The 24,196-nt window shown below is 36.1% G+C and overlaps 1 protein-coding gene and 1 pseudogene across 1 annotated transcript; both read right to left on the bottom strand.

The window, feature by feature from the left end:
* Positions 1-14,538: 14,538 nt before the first annotated feature.
* LOC117150082 (stellate orphon protein at 12D-like) lies at positions 14,539-14,973 on the bottom strand (the record flags this gene model as incomplete). Its single annotated transcript, XM_033316927.1, has 1 exon — positions 14,539-14,973. A coding segment is annotated over one exon (435 nt), but the record flags the coding sequence as incomplete, so codon positions are not given.
* A 6,867-nt stretch (positions 14,974-21,840) lies between these two features.
* On the bottom strand, positions 21,841-22,092 carry LOC117150080 (annotated as a pseudogene).
* Positions 22,093-24,196: the final 2,104 nt, after the last annotated feature.

The following is a 24,196-nucleotide window of genomic DNA, read 5'->3' as shown; positions in this document are numbered from 1 at the left end:
AGCAGGGACTATATAGGGACTAAAAATTATAGAAGTCCTCATAGTCAAGTAGAAGAAATACACGCCCAAGTTCAGAAATTAATAAAAGATAAAATAGTCGAACCATCAGTTTCACAGTACAATAGCCCTTTGCTATTAGTACCTAAAAAGTCAAGCCCAAATTCAGATAAAAAGAAATGGAGATTAGTAATAGACTATCGCCAAATTAATAAGAAACTTTTAGCTGACAAATTTCCACTACCGAGAATAGATGATATTTTGGACCAACTTGGTCGAGCAAAATATTTCTCCTGCCTTGATTTAATGTCAGGTTTTCATCAAATCGAACTAGATGAAGGCTCGAGAGATATAACATCTTTCCCAACCAACAATGGCTCATATCGTTTCACGCGATTGCCATTTGGCTTAAAAATAGCGCCTAATTCATTCCAAAGAATGATGACTATAGCATTCTCCGGAATAGAACCGTCTCAGGCATTCCTTTATATGGATGACTTAATAGTCATAGGTTGTTCCGAAAAACATATGCTTAAAAACCTCACTGAAGTTTTTGGTAAATGCAGGGAATACAACCTAAAGTTACATCCTGAAAAATGTTAATTTTTCATGCATGAAGTCACATTTTTGGGACATAAATGCACAGACAAAGGAATTTTGCCGGATGACAAAAAATATGATGTCATTCAGAACTACCCAGTTCCACATGATGCGGACAGCGCTAGACGTTTTGTAGCATTTTGCAATTACTACAGACGTTTTATCAAAAATTTCGCCGACTATTCGCGGCACATAACAAGATTATGTAAAAAGAATGTTCCATTCAAGTGGACAGATGAATGTCAAAAAGCATTCATACATTTAAAATCTCAGCTAATTAACCCAACACTCTTGCAGTACCCAGACTTCAGCAAAGAATTTTGCATAATAACAGATGCAAGCAAGCAAGCGTGTGGCGCAGTTTTAACTCAAAACCATAATGGCCACCAACTCCCAGTTGCTTATGCATCAAGAGCTTTTACGAAAGGTGAAAGCAATAAGAGTACAACAGAACAAGAATTAGCAGCAATTCATTGGGCAATAGTACATTTTAGACCATACATTTACGGAAAACACTTCACTGTGAAAACAGACCATAGACCATTGACATATTTATTCTCGATGGTGAACCCCAGTTCCAAATTAACAAGAATAAGGCTTGAATTAGAGGAATATAATTTTACGGTAGATTATCTAAAGGGCAAAGACAATCATGTAGCTGATGCGTTATCACGAATAACCATCAAAGAGCTAAAAGAAATAACTGGAAATATATTAAAAGTCACTACAAGATTTCAAAGTAGACAAAAATCCTGCGCAGGAAAAGAACAATTGGATTTGCACGAACAAACCAAAGAAAAAGCTTCAGAGCCCAACGTATACGAAGTCATAACAAATGACGAGTTACGAAAAGTAGTGACATTGCAATTGAATGACACGATATGTTTATTTAAACATGGAAAGAAAATCACTGCAAGATATGATGTTGGTGATCTTTATACTAATGGAATTCTTGATTTAGATCAATTTTTCAAAAGGCTTGAATTGCAAGCCGGTATATATGATATCAGCCAAATCAAAATGGCACCGTGGAAGAAAATCTTTGAACACGTTTCAATAGATGAATTTATAAATATGGGCAATAAAATATTAAAGAATTTAAAAGTAGCACTGCTTATCCCGGTGACCCAAATAAATAATGAAAAAGAAAAAGAAGCTATATTGTCTACACTACATGATGATCCAATACAAGGAGGGCATACAGGCATTATAAAACCCTTGGCCAAGGTCAGAAGACATTATTATTGGAAAAATATGATATTATGTATTTACATAAAAGAGTACGTAAGAAAATGTCAAAAATGACAAAAAGCAAAAATAACAATGCATATAAAGACCCCAATGACTATAACCGACACACCAGAACATGCTTTCGATAGAGTTGTCGTGGACACAATTGGTCCACTACCTAAGTCAGAAAATGGTAACGAGTACGCAGTCACTCTCATATGTGATTTAACCAAGTACTTAGTTGCCATACCAATAGCAAATAAAAGCGCAAAAACAGTCGCAAAAGCTATATTTGAATCTTTTATTCTAAAGTACGGTCCAATGAAGACGTTCATAACGGACATGGGAACAGAGTATAAGAATTCAATAATTACTGACCCATGTAAATATTTGAAAATAAAAAATATAACATCAACAGCTCATCACCACCAGACAGTTGGAGTAGTAGAAAGAAGTCATAGAACTTTAAACGAGTATATACGATACTACATATCGGCGGACAAAACCGATTGGGACGTATGGCTTCAATATTTCGTATACTGCTTCAACACGACCCCATCTATGGTACATAATTACTGTCCATATGAATTAGTTTTCGGTAGAACAAGTAATTTACCAAAACATTTTAATAAACTACATAGCATAGAACCAATATATAACATAGATGATTACGCTAAGGAGAGTAAATATAGGATAGAAGTAGCATATGCTCGACCAAGAAAACTGCTTGAAGCACACAAAGAGAAAAATAAGGAAAATTACGATTTAAAAGTAAATGACATAGAGTTAGAAGTAGGAGATAGAGTTTTACTAAGAAATGAGGTAGGTCATAAATTAGACTTTAAATACACAGGGCCCTATAAGATAGAAAGCATAGGAGATAATAACAATATTACGCTACTTACTAATAAAAATAAGAAGCAAGTAGTTCATAAAGATAGATTAAAGAAATTTCATTCATGATTGATTTGAAACTTATATTTTCCTTAATAATTATTACAAAATTTTCCATACACTATGTATATTTTTATCTTTGCATTACAAAATCAACTTTTATATTAATAATACTATTGTTGTTCAAACAAAAACACAAACTTAAAAAAAAAAAAAAAAAATTAAAAATGAAATAATTTGCATTTAATAATTAATATAACTTCACTAGGTTACGTTATTTTTCAAAAGGAGGGAGATGTAGTATGTGCCTATGCAATATTAAGAACAATTAAATAAAATAGCATATTAACTAACATATGGCAGCACTTTGTTGCTATGTTTATGTTTATGTTTATGTTTATGGACGCAGTAAGGCCCAGGGCGGATGTAACATGATCATTGCATTGCCCACTCGAAGGCCACAAAGTATAAGTGCATGGTCAGCATTCCCACGCCGACCAAATGCATATTACATACGTACATACTTAGCTCGCTCTCCCGATAAGCCTAGATATATAAGATATACATAAGAACGCCGCTCCGCCGCTGGCGTACCCGGCAGCGCAGCTACGCGGATTAGCCTAAGTCCAAATATATTCAAAACTGTAAAATCAGACACTCTGTAGACGTTGAGCTGGCAGAACCATATCTGCATACTCTAAAATCAAAAGAAGAAATTGAATAAATATAAGTCAGCCCGACGGCTGCATTCAACTTAAATCGGACTTGTGTTCTTATTTGGAGTTCATCATTACACTGGACAAAGTCTATTGTTATTATCGGTTCAAAAATATGTCTAAATGTGTGCGTGGATTCGTAGAAGATCATTATATTATATGTAAAGTTTCTAAGCCACTAGCTGGAAAAGTGCAGGCTGAGCTGCATCCTATTCCTAAAATAGAAGCCGAGTCTAGTCAGAGATCATGGCAGGATGCGTTGGCTGAAGTGCAGCTAGCAATGAATGGCACGATTAATCGTGTGACTAAGCTTAGCCCTATGGAATTATTGATTGGTAAAGAAGCTCGACCTTTTGGCTTGTTGCCGCTAAACAAAGATAACGATGATGAGGTAGACAAAGAAAATTTGAGAAAGGAGGCTAAAAAGAACATGTAAACGAACATATAAGTATTCTCATGAATGTTTAAGAGCAATGCCAAATAATCAGATACACGATGAGTTATGTAAAGGCAGGGACAGCACTATAGGAGTTGTGTCTGTTGCCCAATAGTGAAACTGAAGACCGCACCATAGCAGAAGAGACTTGTTATGGCGGGGGTCGTATGTGTAAAAGGAACTACACAAAATATTAGTTCAGTATGTGAAAAAGGAACTACACAAAATATAAGTTCAGTATGTGTAAAAGGAACTACAAAAAATATAAGTTAATTAAGTGTAAAAGGAACTACACTAAAGATAAGTTTATTATGTGTAAAAGGAACTACACAAAAGATAAGTTAATTATTTGTAAAAGGAACTACAAAATTTGTTTGATTTAAAAGATTAAGAGAAAAATGTGTTAAAGGAATTACACGAATGGTATGATTTATTAAATTTAAATTATGTTACGAAAATTTAAATAATTTAGTCATGTTATGATAAGGATAAAGTTGAAACTAATTTGAATCAGAAATAGATTGAATGAAAATAATTCTTTGAAATATCCAGAGAGTCTTTGAATCCTGAAGTATTATCACTTATGTGGTAGATTTAAGACAACACACGAGGACGTGTATTATGTCAGGAAGGCCGTGTCGCATTACGAATGTATTTTGACCACTGTACGTGTCTGTCACATTATTAACATGGTTAGACCACTGCGCTTGCAAGACGCAGCTGCGCAATGAGTTTGGTATATTGAGAGGTCATTCTTAGAATTTGACTACAACGTAGAATATGACTGGCGCCAAAGTACCGTTACGAGTGAGGCGACGGCGTTGTCGCGCTGTCGCCAAGTGTAGTCCAGCTAGGGTGTGTAAAGGATAGATCGATGCGTAGAAAATACGATCAGTTGCATACAGACAATCGCGCACGCCGGTTGGAATTCGCTTCACTCGAAAAGTTTATTTGCCAATATGGAAGATCAGGCTCAAGAAAATGCCAACGCTGTGACATACATATATATTACACAATTAATTATCGTCATAAATATAAATATGTAAAGGGCAGCTAATTCGAGCGGCGATCTTAACATACGAATTTAAAAAACTTTAAAATTATAATAGTCAGGGCGTGAATTATTAATTTTAATTGTTTTCATTATATTGCCAAAACTCCATATATGTACATTCGTTTCTTCGATCAGAATTGATTTCGACCCGAAAATCGTCTATTGTTTTTACTCACACGAGCAAGCAAATTCTATTTTTAGATTTCTAACGCTCTCAGCGTAAGCGAGCAGACAGAGAGCTATTTTGGCCGTCACTCTCTTAGCTTGTCGACTATCTTAGCTAGGTTTGTGGTGGGGTCGTCCGCGAAGCTTTTTTGTAAATATGGGTTGGAATTGCCTGGCGATGGTGTGTTTTCGTCAATGATTCTTGGCTTAAAGCTAGTCGCTTCTGAATGGCCGTGTCATGGGAGGAGAAACGTGGTCTTCTGTCGTTCAAGTTTTGCCGAAAAGGATTTAGCATCGCCTTTCTGGCGGCCTCCTGGCGAGCTTCACCGATTGACCTGCTCAGGATTGCTGAGCTGTACGGCTGACGAGGGGTATTATTGCGTGGAGGGGGGCCTTGTCGTCTATAAATGTTATTTGTTGCGTCTTTAATTGTCCTTATGTTGTTTATGTCAATGTTGCTTGCCGCCAGAAACCGCCTTGTACGCACTAATATGCTCTCCAGAGCAGTTGACGCAAGTGGCAATGGTGGATTTAGCTTGGTGCAGCAGGATGACAGATGATCGCCAGTGCATTTCATGCATCTTGGCGGCCTCATGCATAAATTTTTTGGCATGCCTGAAGCCCTGGCATCTGTAGCACTGGACCGGCTCCCGTGTCCTTTCAATATCGACCCATTGCCCACCTTTTGTTTGAGGGAGATAATTTTGTCATGACTGCCGTCCTTGGCCATGACGATCTCCACTTCAAACATTCGCATGGGGCCACCTGTAGCCGGATTCGTCATATTTCTGACGAAGCGCGCATGGAATCCGAGCTTCAGCAGCTCCTGGACTATCCACGAGCATGGAGTGGGAGTGGAGGAGATGTGTGATAACTACTCGAAAACGCCTCTCGGACTTGGGCTGGTTGGTGAATAGTATTGTTAAGCGATGACGTGGTATCCAGCGATGAGACTATTATTGATGGCGGCGAGGATGAGCAGTTACCATCGTCCGATGAGATGGATAACACCGATGCCCATCCTTCGCTTTGGTTCACGTTCTGGCCGTTTATAAGTTGTTGTTGTTGCTGCTGGCTTCACTTTGTGCTACTGTTGCGCGAGCGCCTCTGTCGGTTTTATAATCTCAACTGACTTGCAGCTTTGGGCTAGGCACGTAGGCGGACTTCTTCGATAGCTCAAAGGCACGGCGAATGATCGATATGCTAGCAATTTTCCCGCCAGCCTTTTTGGCGGGCTTATCGGCTAGTATCTTTTTTCTCCGTCAGCTGACTATCGGGCAAAAATACTAGAATTGTTCAAGTTAGTATTTTTGGGATTCTAGTATTTTTCCCGCTAGTTACTCGCGTTTCTCAGTGTCAATGGCATTTCGGGAAACTGGTTTCTTCTCTCCCACGCGAAAACGAAGCAGAAAACTCGCGTGTTATTTCTTATTGTAATAATTGTGCTTACTGTTCCTGCGCATTGCCTATAGTAATCCTGTTTCTGCTTTCAGTGGTGCTGGTAACGTCGTTGCTGCGGAGATGCCGGTATGCAGCAAGCATTGGCCAGCCTGGCCCGTCAACTTTGGTGCAAGTTATCCAACCCATGAACATAGCTCCCTTCCACAATTTATAAACAAATTCCAATTCTCAATCTCGTCGGAATTGCCCTTGTCTTTGTTTTTGTCATTGCCTTTGCCAGCACTCAGCTACCCGCTAACATAAGCAACCCAAAACTTAACGTAAACACAGCTTCCCCTTGGAGACCAAGCCACGGCCGACTTATATCAATCAAAAATTGCATCGATCAGCATAATTGAATTTCACAATGCAGTGGAAAATTTCCAGCATAAAGCTTTTATCGAAAGTTCGGTAATTTTCCGAAAGAAAAGCTTCTGGCCGAGGTTGATTGGATTAGGACTTAGAATTTGAAGATCAGTCTGAATCGGGAGTCTGAAAGAATCGGGACGAGATCGTCAACAGCTCGAAGTTAAACATAAGTTACCAAGTGTCTCGTAATAGTATAAGTGAAAAAGTTTATCACCAAATAAATGTTAAATAATAAAAAATAAAATTTATTTTTTTAAATAAATAAAGAGTAACAATTTTAATTGGCGCCCAACGTGGGGCGGCGTATTCAAAAGTTCTAAATAAATATTAACGATAATAAGTTAAAAATAAAACGGAACTCGCGCCGCCAACAATCCATATTTTTAGTGGAAAAATTAAAACATCCACAACAATACAACGACGCCTAACTAATGTGAAAGTGATCGTGATAAAAAACTTAATTGGAAATCAATAAATGCAATAATCCAATTAAGTATTTAACATAAAAAGGTGGACTGAATACTTAATACAAATTACGAGAACATAATAATAATAAACATAACATAAACATAACATAATAATAAAAATTCAGAACTCAACTACGAAACCAAAGAAATTCAAACAAATTCAATTTCAAAATTCAAAAATAAAAAGGCTATATAAAAAATTGAAGGAAGACCCCAATAAATAATTATCAAGACGACCCAATCGAAGGAAGACTCCAAAAAAGAATTATAAGGAACAACCAATTGAAGGAAGACACCAAAAAAGAATTATTAAGAACAACCAATTGAAGGAAGACCCCTACCCTCCACCAACTACGCTGAAGGAAGAACTCCCACGGAAAGTATCGTGAGCAGATAAAAACAACTTTAAGTCTTTAAATAAAATTTAAAAAATTAAGATTAAGATACAGAGAATACTACTTTGAAATTAAATATTACAATATCAATTTAATTTAAAACAATCTGGAAGATTTGATAAATAGTTTTGATAATTTAAATTTAAAAATGGCAACCGGAGGTTCAGTATCAACCCTTTCGGGCGGGATATCCAGCGCCAGTAATCTGACAATGGAATTAATAAACAGATTAATAAATGTACAGTTGAGTGAAGTAACCAGAAAACTTGAAGGGTTAGAAGAGCAGTTAGCCGCTAACAAAAATGAGGTAGAAGACTATAAGATCCAAACAATAGACCGAACCATAAAATGCGAAACTACATTAGAAGTAATTAAATCCTTACCAAAGTTCACAGGAGAAATAACCCAATATGTAGGCTGGAGAGAAGCGGCGGAAACCGCAATGAGTCTATATAAAATTGAAAGTGAACTCTAACCATGCTCTAATGCTCTAACCAACCATGGTACCGTTTTAAACTTTCAAGCGATTCTTTCTAGATTGGATTTTATCTATAGCGATAAAAGACCAATCCATATACTCGAAACAGAATTAAGCATCTTAAGACAGGGACGCATGACCATTAACGAATTCTACAACGAAGTAAATAAGAAAATGACGTTACTTATAAATAAAACTATAATGACTTATGGAAAGGACAGCCTAATAACCAAGGAAACAAATAAAACAATTAGGAGCAACGCGCTAAGAATTTTTATTTCTGGATTAAACGGTTCAATCTCAGAAACACTCTTCTCTCTCAACCCACCAGATTTGCCAAATGCTTTGGCAAAGTATCAGGAATTAGAGTCTAACAACTTTAGAGCTCAATTTGCAAATAGGTATAATGGATTTAGGAGTGAAAACAGAAATCAAGGAAACAACCTTAGATTTGCCCCTAGACAGATTAATAATACACCAAATAGGATAAATAATAATTGGCCGCAAAACGGGAACTTCGGAGCGAATAACAATTGGAATTTTAATAATAATTCCAAAGTTCAACCACCACCACACCACAACTCCGGAACGAATAACAATTGGAATTTTAATAATAATTCCAAAGTTCAACCACCACCAGAACCTATGGAAGTAGACGACTCCATAAGAGTTCAAAATCGTCCGTTTAAAAATTATAATCATGGAGTATAAAGGAAATAAAGAGAAACTCCAATATTTTGACGAGGATAAAAACGATTTGTGTTTAATTGAGGAAAAAAATATTCTTCCATTAAAAGAATATATAATTAAAAAATATTTAGATGAGCAAAAGATATATAAAACCGAAACAGTAATTGCTGAAGGCAGTTTATATAGCTTGGGATCAATGAATCCTGAGCACGCCAGCGTAGATTTATCCGCTAATAAACCATATATCAGTTTGGGATCAAAAAATCCTGAGCACGCCAGCGTAGATTTATCCGCTAATAAACAATATATCAGTTTGGGATCAAAAAATCCTGAGCACGCCAGCGTAGATTTATCCGCTAATAAACAATATATCAGTTTGGGATCAAAAAATCCTGAGCACGCCAGCGTAGATTTATCCGCTAATAAAAAATATATCAGTTTGGGATTAAAAAATCCTGAACAAGCCGACTATGTTAATTCCGTCAGTCTTAAATCAAATAGCTTGGAATCCACAAATACCGAGCACGCAGTCGTTGAGTTTCCCGACAAAGAAAAAATGCATAACCTAAATATTATTTCAAATCAAATAAAAGAATTTGAAAATAAAGTTATGAATAAAATTGAAAAGGAGCATTCTAAAATAAATACGCAAATTCCTTTTCGTACCGATATTCGAGGAGAAATAAATACAGTCAATGACAGAGCAATTTATAGCAAACAATATCCTTATGCCATGTCGGTCTCAGATTTCGTTAATAATGAAATCGATAGAATGTTAAAAGAACAAATTATAAGACCAAGTAGAAGCCCCTGCAATTCACCAGTTTTAGTAGTGCCTTAAAAAGGTCAAAACGAAGATGGATCTCCAAAACATCGATTAGTTATTGACTATAAAAAATTAAATGAAAGCACAATACCTGACAGATATCCGATGCAAGATCCGTCTGTAATATTATCTAACTTAGGGAAGTCAAAATATTTCTCAACCATTGATCTGGAATCAGGATTCCACCAAATTTTAATGAAAAATTCAGATATTGAAAAAACAGCATTCTCTATAAATAACGGAAAATTTGAATTCTTACGTATGCCATTTGGGTTAACAAACGCCCCTAGAATATTTCAAAGAGCAATGGATGACATATTGAGAGAACAAGTCGGAAAAACTTGTCATGTTTATATGGATGATATAATAATATTTTCTAATACAATTGAACAACATTACACAGATTTAATTCAAATAATAAATATTTTACAACAAGCAAATGTGAAAATTTCTCTAGAAAAATCCAAATTCTTTAAATTAGAAACAGCATTTCTAGGTTATATAGTATCTCACAATGTAATTAAAACAGATCCTGAGAAAATCTCCACAATTATGAAGTATCCGATTCCACAAAACATTAGAGAACTTCGAAGTTTTCTAGGCCTCACCGGCTATTACCGTAAATTTGTCCGAAATTATGCAAAAATTGCCAAACCTTTAACCAAATACCTAGGAGGAGATAATGGAAAAATTTCTAGGAGAATGTCTACAAAAATTACAATACAGTTAGACGACCCAGCTGTTAAAGCTTTTAAAGAACTTAAAGATAATCTAATAGCACAAGTGGAATTAGTTCAACCAGATTATAACAAAAAATTCACTTTAACGACAGACGCATCAGATGTAGCTATCGGAGCAGTTTTATCACAGGATAATAAACCAATTACTTTCATATCCAAAACTTTAAATAAAACCGAACAACTTTATGCCACAAATAAAAAAGAATTGTTGGCAATAGTTTGGGCTCTTAAAAATCTCAGGAATTACTTATATGGTGTAATTGGTATAGAAATACAAACAGACCATCAATCTTTATCTTTCACAATCTCAGATAAAAACCCGAACGTAGAAATGAAAAGATGGTACTCCTTTATAGAAAGTTTCACCCCGAAAATAATATATAAACCCGGAACAACTAATGTCGTAGCCGACGCATTATCTCGAATAAAAATAAATAATATTACTAACAGCGACTTAGAACAATCAAACTCAGATCAAAATACACAGCATTCTGCCGAAAGTAGTTTTGAAAATGTAATACAAGAGACCCGAAAACCGTTAAATCAGTTTCAACAACAACTGTTATTAACAAAGGGGAGGTATACAATACATGAGTCATTGAATGTTTTTGATAAGACTAGACATATAATTGAATATGATACGCCAGAAAACTTAATAGAAATATTAAGGGAATATATAAAACCAAACATAACGGTAGGAATTCATTGCACTTTAGAAGATCTTTATCATATTCAATTACCATTAAAAAATAACTTTAACAACAAATTTCTTTATACTAAAATATTTCTACAAGACGTGGAAAATAACGAAGATAGGGCTATCATAATAGAAGAAACACATAGTCGTGCTCACAGAGGATTAGACGAAAATTATAAACAAATTAATAGATTATTTTATTGGCCAAATTTATATATCAAATTAAAGGAATACATAAAAAATTGTACAATTTGCAACGAAAATAAATACAACCGGCATCCTATTAAAATCCCTATTGGAGAAGCTCCTATTCCAACTAAAGAAGGAGAGAATTTACACATCGACATTTTTTACGCGCAAAGTCTTATTTTCTTAACCTGTATTGACGCATATTCAAAATTCCTGGTTGTAAAAGAAATTCAAAATAAACTAAACATCGAGAATAAAGTAATGGAATTACTCCAACATTTTCCCCACGCCAAAGTAATTATGACAGATAATGAACCGAGCTTCACCTCTGCTCAATTTAAATCCTTTGCACAAAGATGTGGTTTAACTCTACATTTCGCCGACCCCAGACACAGTACCTCGAACGGACAAGTAGAAAGAGCACATTCAACATTAACAGAATTAGCTCGTTGTATAAAAGAAGAATTTAATCTAACTGACTATTCTGAAATAATTATTAGAGCCGCAAAAGAATTCAATCAAAGCATTCATTCTACAACAAACCAAAAACCCTTTGATATTCTATATAATAAAATTAATCACGAAAACATTTCAAGAATTCTAAAGAACACACAAGAAAAAATGTTAGTAACACACAATGAAGGTCGCAGAGAAAAAGAATATCACGTAGGTCAAGTTGTTTATGAGAAAAAACACGGCGAAAGAAATAAGCTAAAAACTAGATATAAAAAACAGGTTGTTAAGGAAAACTTACCTAACAAAGTTATAATAAATAGTAGAAACAGGACTATTCACAAAGACAACATTAAGTTTTAACAAATACCATATTTTTTTATTAAATTACAGAAAATGCATTTCGTATTACTTTTAATAACATTCGTAATGATAACCACTTCAGAAATAATTGATTACTCCAATCACGAATTTTTCCTGTTCAAAGACAAAAAGGATGTCCTTACCTATGAATCATATGCTGACTTATACCACGTAACTAACTTAAGTTTTTATAAAGAAATAATCAATCTAGAATCAGGATATGTAAGAAAAGATAAAAATACACGGACACAATGGGAAATTACTTACGAAATACAGATAATAGAATTAATTTTGTCACAACTGATACCAACTAGATCAAAAAGGGGAATAAATGAGTTAGGCACTGTTTGGAAATGGTTAGCTGGAACTCCGGATCACGATGATTTCATTAAAATACAGAATAAAATAAATGATTTAATTGAAAACAATAACCAACAATTTATTATTAATTCCAAATTGTTTAAAGAGATAAAATCACTTTCCGATCATTTTAAAAACATTTTTATCGATCAAGAATTGCCATTAAGAAAACATCGCCTACGTTTATTAACATTTGACTTACAAAACATTATTGATACTATCACACTGGCCAAAATTGATTTATTCAACACAAAAATTTTAAACAATGAAGACATCAAAGAAATATTAGATCACGAACAACAGCCTGTACTTATTGCAGACTTAATGGACATCGCCATATTCAAAATTGTATTGCATAAAGAACTCTTAATAATTTATATAAAATACCCCGTTATAACAAACAGATGCGAAATTTACTATGCCAGATCCATTTCACATAATGATGGAAAATTACTTATAAGTAATCAGGTCGCAAAATGCGAAAATACCTATTATGAAATATCTAATTTTAAGAACGAACTTTTGAACAACTATTGTATTATAAGTAAAGATAAGACTTGTTTTACCCGCTTACTAAATGGAGAAAAATCAATTTGCACTAAAATTCTAGAAAAGAATAAGAATATAGATATCATTCAAGAAGGTGCCATTTTAATAAATGGAAATAATATTGTGAACGATTCTCATTTAAATGGGTCATATTTAATAACATTTAACAGCACAACTACAATAAATAATATTTCATACACCAATTCAGAAAACAAAATACTTGAGTACATAACTACCAACCACTTTAAAAACTTAGAAATATCAGAATATATAAAATCAAACAATTCAGAACTTTCTCTTGACAACATTAATATTTTAAACCCATTTATTGAAATTTACAATTTGAAAATTTCAATTTCATTTATATTATTAATTTTAATCATTTTGTATTTCATTACTATATTAATAATAAAAATCAGGTATTATATATTTGTAACCAAACAAAAACGGCCAGAACCAGAAAAACAAAATAATGATGTAGAATTTTTAACAGAATTAAATGAACGTTTGAACGAAATTAATAATGAAGCGGGACGCGTCATTTTAGAGGGGGGAGAGTTATCCAACCCATGAACATAGCTCCCTTCCACAATTTATAAACAAATTCCAATTCTCAATCTCGTCGGAATTGCCCTTGTCTTTGTTTTTGTCATTGCCTTTGCCAGCACTCAGCTACCCGCTAACATAAGCAACCCAAAACTTAACGTAAACACAGCTTCCGCTTGGAGACCAAGCCACGGCCGACTTATTGCGTATCAATCAAAAATTGCATCGATCAGCATAATTGAATTTCACAATGCAGTGGAAAATTTCCAGCATAAAGCTTTTATCGAAAGTTCGGTAATTTTCCGAAAGAAAAGCTTATGGCCGAGGTTGATTGGATTAGGACTTAGAATTTGAAGATCAGTCTGAATCGGGAGTCTGAAAGAATCGGGACGAGATCGTCAACAGCTCGAAGTTAAACATAAGTTACCAAGTGTCTCGTAATAGTATAAGTGAAAAAGTTTATCACCAAATAAATGTTAAATAATAAAAAATAAAATTTATTTTTTTAAATAAATAAAGAGTAACAATTTTAATTTGCACGCATAACCTTTTGTGAAGGGAAGGAAAAACATACGCCGCAGTCCGCGTCGTCAATAGAAAAGGCTTAGGTTTGTCTGTGTGTTGGAGTGAGTACAAGCTGACTGATATATAGGACAACCATTTCTGCTTTCCCTCGTGTGGGAGAGATTATTCATTGGGACTTGTTGACCGAGGATCCGATATTCTTGGGCGAGGACTCAGGCGATTCGAGCTTCATCAAGGCCGTCTCGTAAAAACCGGAAGCCAAATAGACTGCAAATGCAAGCGCTTTGTGTAGAAAAAAACCAGGACTAAATTCGGAGAATTACTTACCGGTGGACGTCCAGGGGCGGCTGTGGTCTCAAGTTCGGCCGCTGCGCGAAGAAGTTGTGCGAGAAGCTGGTCCCGAACATTGCTCCGTCCAGCTGTGTATCGGATCGCAGCTCGTAAAAGTCGTTACAGCGAGGGCAGAAGATTTTCACGTTGGACTTGCCACACACGTCGCTGGGGCCCACAGGAAGGGTTTTCTGCCTACAGGAGAGCTTTGGACACACTTCGAAGTCCCCTCTCTCATACTTTTGGCGCATATCATCCGCGCCTCTCTCCGACATGATGTATCGGGCGGGGATCATGCCGTACCACTTCTCCTCATCGCCGAAGACCCAGTCCAAGGAACTGTCGAACACCGGATTCAGGATCACTTGCAGTGTCTCGGTGAAGTACTCCAGGCCCATCTGGTTGAACGTCTCCTGAATGTAGTCGATGGGCACGCGGCAGAGGCACTCGTTGCCCTTGATCCCGAGGAACAAACTGTAGGGGTATAATAAGCCCTCTAATTTAAATAACACAGGAACACAGGATTTAGCCTCTTCAGTTTATTCGGTACTTTTCATTTCCAGCTTTAGCATTCGACTGACTTCCTCTCCGTTAGCGATCTGCATCTATGCTTGTTGCTACAGAGCCGATGTTGCGAAACAGAGAGAATGCCACCCGAAAGCGAACCATGACTTAATGTTTATACACTTAATGTTTATATACTATGTTGCTATATTACACTTATGTACCTCTAGCCTACTACAAAACTGATTCAGCTGCTGTTGTTCTTGTTCTGGCTATAAGATTTTATTGTGATTTGCTATTTTTTCCATAGGAAAAACCTAGTTACTCACGGGCTCGACATGTTGCCAGTTCACTCATATGAAAAATAATAAAAAGTACAGTGCGAAATGACAAGGCCTACTATGCCATAATGATATCTATGTATCAGTTGGGCCGCAACCATTAATCGGCCGAAGACTGAATGGCCTTTACAAAAATCTCAAACTCGTCAAAGCGGCAAGCACAGCGTTTTTATATTATTTTATAAATAGTAACCAAAGGAAAATGTTTAACATTAAATTCATTAATAAACTTATAACTCAGTTATATTAAATAAAATACAATTTATTTATAAATATTTTTTAAATTTTTCTTAGTCTAGTAATGACAAAGTATTAGATCTTTAATCAACTATACATAACATTCTGAACTGGGATCATTTCAAAAAATTCTGATCAAAATACCGATTATTTGTTTATAGAAAATGATTTTCATTATATCATTCAAAAATCATTTTCAATCAAATTATTCATTTTTTTCAAAAAATCAATGTATACGATTGTTAATATTTTCGAGCGAAGAGCGCTACAGCGAACAGCTCTTTTCTACGCATACAGTGATAGCAGACAACTGTATGTGTGCACACGTATGCTCATGCATTGTAAATTTGACAAAAAATTCCCTTCACCTTGGAAGTTGGTAGACTTTAAATCTATATTATTTTTGATCAATTGGCACCATGTGAAAAATTCTAGTTTTTCATTGCCTTAACGTTATTCTTATTTAAATAAAATAGTAATAATATAGTATTAAACTTGTGTATTAAATAGTAATAGCCGAATCATAATATCACGAAAAAATTTCAAAAATGAATTTATATTAGAATATTTGTCATTAGAGTATTCAGCTTGCGTGTGAAAAATTAATAAGGCAATGATTGTTGAGTGCTTGTGTCCGCACTTCGTGCCTCAAGATATGACTCTTGCAACAAACTTTTCATATTTATATTTATTTATTTCTATTTTCTAAATTTTTATTACTTAAATTTTTAATACTTTGGAAAACTAAAGGCACCATCTGATCTTTTTTTAATATTTGTAAAATACGCATTTGAAATATTTTTAAAAATCAACATACGTACATATATATTACACAATTAATTATCGTCATAAATATAAATATGTACCATAAAGGACAGCTAATTCGAGCGGCGATCTTAACATACGAATTTAAAAAACTTTAAAATTATAATACTCAGGGCGTGAATTATTAATTTTAATTGTTTTCATTATATTGCCAAAACTCCATATATGTAGATTCGTTTCTTCGATCAGAATTGATTTCGACCCGAAAATCGTCTTTCAGCACAAGTACGCACACATACACACGATCTCGTCTATTGTTTTTACTCACACGAGCAAGCAAATTCTATTTTTAGATTTCTTACGCTCTCAGCGTAAGCGAGCGGACAGAGAGCAATTTTGGCCGTCACTCTCTTAGCTTGTCGACTATCTTAGCTAGGTTTGTGGTGGGGTCGTCCGCGAAGCTTTTCTGTAAATATGGGTTGGAATCGCCTGGCGATGGTGTGTTTTCGTCAATGATTCTTGGCTTAAAGCTAGTCGCTTCTGAATGGCCGTGTCATGGGAGGAGAAACGTGGTCTTCTGTCGTTCAAGTTTTGCCGAAAAGGATTTAGCATCGCCTTTCTGGCGGCCTCCTGGCGAGCTTCACCGATTGACCTGCTCAGGATTGCTGAGCTGTTCGGCAGACGAGGGGTATTATTGCGTGGAGGGGGGCCTTGTCGTCTATAAATGTTATTTGTTGCGTCTTTAATTGTCCTTATGTTGTTTATGTCAATGTTGCTTGCCGCCAGAAACCGCCTTGTACGCACTAATATGCTCTCCAGAGCAGTTTTTATTTAGCTTGGTGCAGCAGGAGGACAGATGATCGCCAGTGCATTTCATGCATCTTGGCGGCCTCATGCATAAATTTTTGGCATGCCTGAAGCCCTGGCATCTGTAGCACTGGACCGGATCCCGTGTCCTTTCAATATCCACCCGTTGCCCACCTTTTGTTTGAGTGAGATAATTTTGTCATGACTGCCGTCTTGGCCATGACGATTATAATCTCAACTGACTTGCAGCTTTGGGCTAGGCACGTAGGCGGGCTTTTTCGATAGCTCAAAGGCACGGCGGATGATCGATATGCCAGTAATTTTCCGGCCAGCCTTTTTGGCGGGCTTATCGGCTAGTATCTTTTTTCTCCGCCAGCTGACTATCGGGCAAAAATACTAGAATTGTTCAAGTTAGTATTTTTGGGATTCTAGTATTTTTCCCGCCAGTTACTCGCGTTTGTCAGTGTCAATGGCATTTCGGGAAACTGGTTTCTCCTCTCCCACGCGAAAACGAAGCAGAAAACTCGCGTGTTATTTCTTATTGTAATAATTGTGCTTACTGTTCCTGCGCATTGCCTATAGTAATCCTGATTCTGCTTTCAGTGGTGCTGGTAACGTCGTTGCTGTGGAGATGCCGCTATGCAGCAAGCATTGGCCAGCCTGGCCCGTGAACTTCGGTGCACGCATAACCTTTTGTGAAGGGAAGGAAAAACATGCGCCGCAGTCCGCGTCGTCAATAGAAAAGGCTTAGGTTTGTCGTGTGTGTTGGAGTGGGTACAAGCTGACTGATATATAGGACAACCATTTCTGCTCTCCCTCGTGTGGGAGAGATTATTCATTGGGACTTGTTGACCGAGGATCCGATATTCTTGGGCGAGGACTCAGGCGATTCGAGCTTCATCAAGGCCGTCTCGTAAAAACCGGTTTAATCAACTATACATAACATTCTGAACTGGGATCATTTCAAAAAATTCTGATCAAAATACCGATTATTTGTTTACAGAAAATGATTTTCATTATATCATTCAAAAATCATTTTCAATCAAATTATTCATTTTTTTCAAAAAATCAATGTATACGATTGTTAATATTTTCGAGCGAAGAGCGCTACAGCGAACAGCACTTTTCTACGCATACAGTGATAGCAGACAACTGTATGTGTGCACACGTATGCTCATGCATTGTAAATTTGACAAAAAATTCCCTTCACCTTGGAAGTTCGTAGACTTTAAATCTATATTATTTTTGATCAATTGGCACCATGTTAAAAATTCTAGTTTTGCATTGCCTTAACGTTATTCTTATTTAAATAAAATAGTAATAATATAGTAATTAACTTGTGTATTAAATAGTAATAGCCGAATCATAATATCACGAAAAAATTTCAAAAATGAATTTATATTAGAATATTTGTCATTAGAGTATTCAGCTTGCGACGTGTGAAAAATTAATAAGGCAATGATTGTTGAGTGCTTGTGTCCGCACTTCGTGCCTCCAGATATGACTTTTGCAACAAACCTTTTTTCAAATTTTTACTTATTTTATATATTTTTATTACTTAAATTTTTAATACTTCGGAAAACTAAAGGTACCTTCTGATCTTTTTTTATATTTGTAAAATATACATTCAAGATTTTGAAATATTTTTAAAAATAATAAAAAACAAATGTGTATAAAAAAGTTTATTGTTATAGCATCAAGTGCAGTATATATATATTACACATTATTAATTATCAACATAAATATAAATATGTAGAGGGTAGCTAATTCGATAATAATTAATTATTATTTTATTTCATCATACTGCTACGAAATACTCCAGATATGTAAATTCGTTTCTTCGATCAGAATTGATTGATCAGTCAGAAGGAGGCCATTCACGAATTTCTAGAACCCTGAAGAAAATAAAAAACTATTATTATTGGCCACAAATGACAAAGGCAATAAGTAAATATGTTAAAACATGTTCAAAATGCCAACAAGCAAAGACAACAAAACATACTAAAACACCTCTGACAATAACAGAAACGCCAGCAACAACATTTGATATAGTTTTGATAGATACTATTGGTCAACTGCCAAGATCAGAAAACGGAAATGAGTATGCTGTTACTCTCATTTGCGATTTAACAAAATATTTGGTAACGGTACCTATTCCGAATAAAAGTGCAAGATCAGTTGCTAAGGCTATATTCGAAAATTTTATTCTAAAGTACGTTCCAATGAAAACAATCATAACGGACATGGGAACGGAATATAAAAACCAAATTATAGACGACCTGTGCAAATATATGAAGATAAAAAACATTACTTCAACAGCACACCATCACCAGACATTAGGAACAATAGAACGAAGGCACAGAACATTCAACGAGTGTGGTCGCTCATATATATCTGTTGACAAAAACGATTGGGATGTATAGATACAATATTTTACTTAATGTTTCAACACAACACCATCGGTAGTTCATGAATATTGTCCATATGAATTAGTATTCGGAAGATTACCAAGACAGTTCACAGATTTTAACAGGATAGACAGAATAGATCCTATTTACAACATGGATGACTATTCAAAAGAAGTTAAGCTAAGATTAGAAATAGCATATAGAAGAGCTAAAAATATGTTAGACAAGACAAAAGCCGATAGAAAAATAAAATATGATAGAAATATTAGTAACTTTGAATTAAAAATAGGAGATAAGATATTACTTAAAAACGAAACGGGTCATAAACCTTGGAATAATTATTTAGGACCATATTTAGTTTCAGAAATAGGAGATAATGACAACATTACAATTATAGGAAATAAAAATAAAAAACAGATAGTCCATAAAGATAGGTTAAAAATTTGTAATTCCTAATACATTTTGTTTGGTTGGCCAACCACAAATAAAAAACTAATAAAAACATTATAATACAAAACTTTTACTTTGCAAAATACAACTACATTGAAATACAATCTAAATAAATATATTTTTTTAATAATTCTTTACTCAGTCATTACAAATACTAATATACATATTTAAAAATATCAGTGGTTAATCAGGTTAATCAGTGGGAGTGGTGGAGATGTCTGATAACTACTCGAAAACCCCTCTCGGACTTGGGCTGGTTGGTGAATAGAGGGAAGCCGTTAGCTGTCAGAGCTTCTTTAATTTTGAGGTAGTTGGTCATAGCTCTGTATCTGAATTTTGACGGGGTGGGGGGCATTCCCGGGCGCTGCGAGCAGAAGCATTAATGCTGTAGGGTAACGGCTGGCGGGGGGTCCATTCCTGGCTTTGGATTGAGCTGCCTTGCTTTTGAAAACGGGTGTGGTGAGGGGAGTTTGTGGTTACAAGTATTAATTTATGATTTAAATTTGCGGAAGACATTTTTGAATTACTTGGCGGCAGTTTTGCGCGCCATGGTTCGAGTGTGGAATTTAAATTTAAATATTACGTTACTTAGGAAATAGCTTATGGAATAGGAAAAAATAGTTTTGGTAATTTTAGAGTATAGTTAAGCGATGACGTGCTATCCAGCGATGAGACTATTATTGATGGCGGCGAGGATGAGCAGTTACCATCGTCCGATGAGATGGATAACACCGATGCCCATCCTCCACTTTGGTTCACGTTCTGGCCGTCCATAAGTTGTTGTTGCTGCTGGCTTCACTTTTTGCTACTGTTGCGCGCGCGCCTCTGTCGGTTTTATAATCTCAACTGACTTGCAGCTTTGGGCTAGGCACGTAGGCGGGCTTCTTCGATAGCTCAAAGGCATGGCGAATGATCGATATGCTAGCAATTTTCCCGCCAGCCTTTTTGGCGGGCTTATCGGCTAGTATCTTTTTTCTCCGCCAGCTGACTATCGGGCAAAAATACTAGAATTGTTCAAGTTAGTATTTTTGGGATTCTAGTATTTTTCCCGACAGTTACTCGCGTTTGTCAGTGGGAAACTGGTCTCTCCTCTCCCAAGCGGAAACGAAGCAGAAAATTCGCGTGTTATTTCTTATTGTAATAATTGTGCTTACTGTTCCTGCGCGTTGCCTATAGTAATCCTGTTTCTGCTTTCAGTGGTGCTGGTAACGTCGTTGCTGCGGAGATGCCGGTATGCAGCAAGCATTGGCCAGCCAGGCCCGTTAACTTTGGTGCACGCATAACCTTTTGTGAAGGGAAGGAAAAACATGCGCCGCAGTCCGCGTCGTCAATAGAAAAGGCTTAGGTTTGTCTGTGTGTTGGCGTGAGTATAAGCTGACTGATATATAGGACAACCATTTCTGCTCTCCCTCGTGTGAATTTAAACATTCAGATTATTCATTGGGACTTGTTGACCGAGGATCCGATATTCTTGGGCGAGGACTCGGGCGATTCGAGCTTCATTAAGGCTGTCTCGTAAAAACCGGAAGCCAAATGACTGCAAATGCAAGCGTTTTGTGTAGAAAAGAACCAGGACTAAATTCGGAGAATTACGTCCAGGGGCGGCTGGGGTCTCAAATTCGGCCGCTGCGCGAAGAAGTTGTGCGAGAAGCTGGTCCCGAACATTGCTCCGTCCAGCTGGGTATCGGATCGCAGCTCGTAAAAGTCGTTACAGCGAGGGCAGAAGATTTTCACGTTGTACTTGCCACACACGTCGCTGGGGCCCACAGGAAGGGTTTTCTGCCTACAGGAGAGCTTTGGACACTTCGAAGTCCCCTCTCTCATACTTTTGGCGCATATCATCCACGCCTCTCTCCGACATGATGTATCGGGCGGGGATCATGCCTTACCACTTCTCCTCATCGCCGAAGACCCAGTCCAAGGAACTGTCGAACACCGGATTCAGGATCACTTGCAGTGTCTCGGTGAAGTACTTCAGGCCCATCTGGTTGAACGTCTCCTGAATGTAGTCGATGGGCACGCGGCAGAGGCACTCGTTGTCCTTGATCCCGAGGAACAAACTGATTCAGCTGCTGTTGTTGTTGTTCTGGCTACAAGATTTTACTGTGATTTGATATTTTTTCCATAGGAAAAACATAGTTACTCACGGGCTCGACATGTTGCCAGTTCACTCGTATGAAAAATAATAAAAAGTACAGTGCGAAATGAGAAGGCCTACTATGCCATAATGACATCTATGTATCAGTTGGGCCGCAACCATTAATCGGACGAGGACTGAATGGCCTTTACAAAAATCTCAAACTCGTCAAAGCGGCAAGCACAGCGTTTTTATATTATTTTATAAATAGTATCCAAAGGAAAATGTTTAACATTAAATTCATTAATAAACTTATAACTCAGTTATATTAAATAAAATACAATTTATTTATTAATATTTTTTCAAATTTTTCGTAGTCTAGTAATGACAAAGTATTAGATCTTTCATCAACTATACATAACATTCTGAATTGGGATCATTTCAAAAAATTCTGATCAAAATACCGATTATTTGTTTACAGAAAATGATTTTCATTATATCATTCAAAAATCATTTTCAATCAAATTATTCATTTTTTTCAAAAATTCAATGTATACGATTGTTAATATTTTCGAGCGAAGAGCGCTACAGCGAACAGCACTTTTCTACGCATACAGTGATAGCAGACAACTGTATGTGTGCACACGTATGCTCATGCATTGTAAATTTGACAAAAAATTCCCTTCACCTTGGAAGTTCGTAGACTTTAAATCTATATTATTTTTGATCAATTGGCACCATGTGAAAAATTCTAGTTTTGCATTGCCTTAACGTTATTCTTATTTAAATAAAATAGTAATAATATAGTAATTAACTTGTGTATTAAATAGTAATAGCCGAATCATAATATCACGAAAAAATTTCAAAAATGAATTTATATTAGAATATTTGTCATTAGAGTATTCAGCTTGCGACGTGTGAAAAATTAATAAGGCAATGATTGTTGAGTGCTTGTGTCCGCACTTCGTGCCTCCAGATATGACTTTTGCAATAAACTTTTCATATTTTTATTTATTTTTATTTTCTAAATTTTTATTACTTAAATTTATAATACTTTGGAAAACTAAAGGCACCATCTGATCTTTTTTTAATATTTATAAAATACGCATTTGAAATATTTTTAAAAATGTACATATGTACATATATATTACACAATTAATTATCGTCATAAATATAAATATGTACCATAAAGGACAGCTAATTCGAGCGGCGATCTTAACATACGAATTTAAAAAACTTTAAAATTATAATACTCAGGGCGTGAATTATTAATTTTAATTGTTTTCATTATATTGCCAAAACTCCATATATGTACATTTGTTCCTTCTATCAGAATTGATTTCGACCCGAAAATCGTCTTCCAGCACAAGTACGCACACATACACACGATCTCGTCTATTGTTTTTACTCACACGAGCAAGCAAATTCTATTTTTAGATTTCTTACGCTCTCAGCGTAAGCGAGCGGACAGAGATCAATTTTGGCCGTCACTCTCTTAGCTTGTCGACTATCTTAGCTAGGTTTGTGGTGGGGTCGTCCGCGAAGCTTTTCTGTAAATATGGGTTGGAATTGCGTGGCGATGGTGTGTTTTCGTCAATGATTCTTGGCTTAAAGCTAGTCGCTTCTGAATGGCCGTGTCATGGGAGGAGAAACGTGGTCTTCTGTCGTTCAAGTTTTGCCGAAAAGGATTTAGCATCGCCTTTCTGGCGGCCTCCTGGCGAGCTTCAACGATTGACCTGCTCAGGATTGCTGAGCTGTTCGGCAGACGAGGGGTATTATTGCGTGGAGGGGGGCCTTGTCGTCTATAAATGTTATTTGTTGCGTCTTTAATTGTCCTTATGTTGTTTATGTCAATGTTGCTTGCCGCAAGAAACAGCCTTGTACGCACTAATATGCTCTCCAGAGCAGTTTTTATTTAGCTTGGTGCAGCAGGAGGACAGATGATCGCCAGTGCATTTCATGCATCTTGGCGGCCTCATGCATAAATTTTTGGCATGCCTGAAGCCCTGCCATCTGTAGCACTGGACCGGCTCCCGTGTCCTTTCAATAACCACCCATTGCCCACATTTTGTTTGAGTGAGATAATTTTTTCATGACT

The sequence above is a fragment of the Drosophila mauritiana genome, unplaced genomic scaffold (assembly GCF_004382145.1).
Source record: "Drosophila mauritiana strain mau12 unplaced genomic scaffold, ASM438214v1 Y_31, whole genome shotgun sequence".
In the NCBI taxonomy this organism is placed as follows: Eukaryota; Metazoa; Arthropoda; class Insecta; order Diptera; family Drosophilidae; genus Drosophila; species Drosophila mauritiana.
This window is presented reverse-complemented; position numbering and strand designations above follow the sequence as displayed.